At 36.4% G+C, this 1,169-nt stretch overlaps 1 protein-coding gene across 1 annotated transcript in view; it reads left to right on the top strand.

Annotated features, from left to right (window-relative positions):
• Positions 1–1,169, top strand: part of BUB1 (BUB1 mitotic checkpoint serine/threonine kinase) — a 56,040-nt gene that overhangs the window by 45,543 nt on the left and 9,328 nt on the right. The window contains exons 19-20 of the mRNA XM_025205718.1: positions 270–364; positions 874–1,014. Coding sequence (XP_025061503.1) covers positions 270–364; positions 874–1,014 — 236 coding nt within the window. The remainder of the gene's footprint in view (positions 1–269; positions 365–873; positions 1,015–1,169) is intronic.

Here is a 1,169-nt window from a genome sequence, read left to right on the forward strand (position 1 = left end):
GATACTTGCTCCACTTGGAAGAGTTTTTCTTGAATCATAAGCAGTTTGTAGTGCACTTGTGCTATGACCATAAAAATGTATCATCTAAAAGTAAAAAAGGAACCATAACAAATATCTTGAGGTGTTCATATCAATCAAAATACCAATAATAAATTATTGACATTGGAACAAAAATTTTGTTACTCAATACTTGTATCTCTTCGGGATCTGGAGAAGGCCAATGCATTAAAACTACTCTAACTTTAATGTTTTGTGTGTTAACTATGTAGCCCAGTTCAGGAGCAGGTCCATGAAGAGTCATTCAGTGCTCAGCAGACTACTATATGTGCAGAGAACAGACCACACCAGAATGTTAAAACTCCAGGTACTACGTATGACCAGTATCTTTCTTTTGTCAAAACTGAGACTGAGGCTCTATGGTGTACTTAGCAACGTTTGCTCTTCACACTGGAATGAAATGTGCCAAAAAGCAACTGTCTTGTACTTTCTCTAAAATAATTGTTGCTTGGAATAGTTACCCAACAACATGTAAGGGGGTATGAGAATGCACATTCCATGCATCTTGTGTGGGGCTGAGAACCCCCAGTTCCCACAGATTTCATAGGAGCCTGAAGATTCTCTCTGCTGGATCCGATCCAATCACCTGGCTTTAGCAATGCTTGTATTTTCAGCTGGTAACACCTGTTTATTCCTTCTTTTGGACCCCCAAACCTTAAACCCCACAAAGTTAAATCTTTAATAATCCAAGTTAAAATCAAGTATAAGAAACCAAGGTAGATAATGTCACTGAGATTTCTGTAAACTAAGAGCTTAATTCCTCCCTCTTTAAAACTGCATTTTATATTCAATTCACAAATTCTTTCTTTCATAAAGCCATTGTTGAGAACCCATGGGATGATGGCTTAATTTGCAAACTCTTATCGGGGCTATCTAAACCGCTGAGTACCTACTCCAATACTTTTGAATGGAAATTAAACCTGCCAGCCATCAAACTGAAGACCGAAATTGTCTTGGGTAAGGATTTTCTAAAGCTTTTTGCTTTGAAGTATTCATTGTACTTTGTCTGAGAATCAATTTATATATAAAATGTAAATATGTACAGTCTGTCTTCTGAATGTGTTTAACAAAACATTAAAAAATGGATCCCAGATTCTTTAAACAAAAAACCC

The sequence above is a fragment of the Alligator sinensis genome, unplaced genomic scaffold (genome assembly GCF_000455745.1).
Source record: "Alligator sinensis unplaced genomic scaffold, ASM45574v1 scaffold794_1, whole genome shotgun sequence".
NCBI classification, from domain to species: Eukaryota; Metazoa; Chordata; order Crocodylia; family Alligatoridae; genus Alligator; species Alligator sinensis.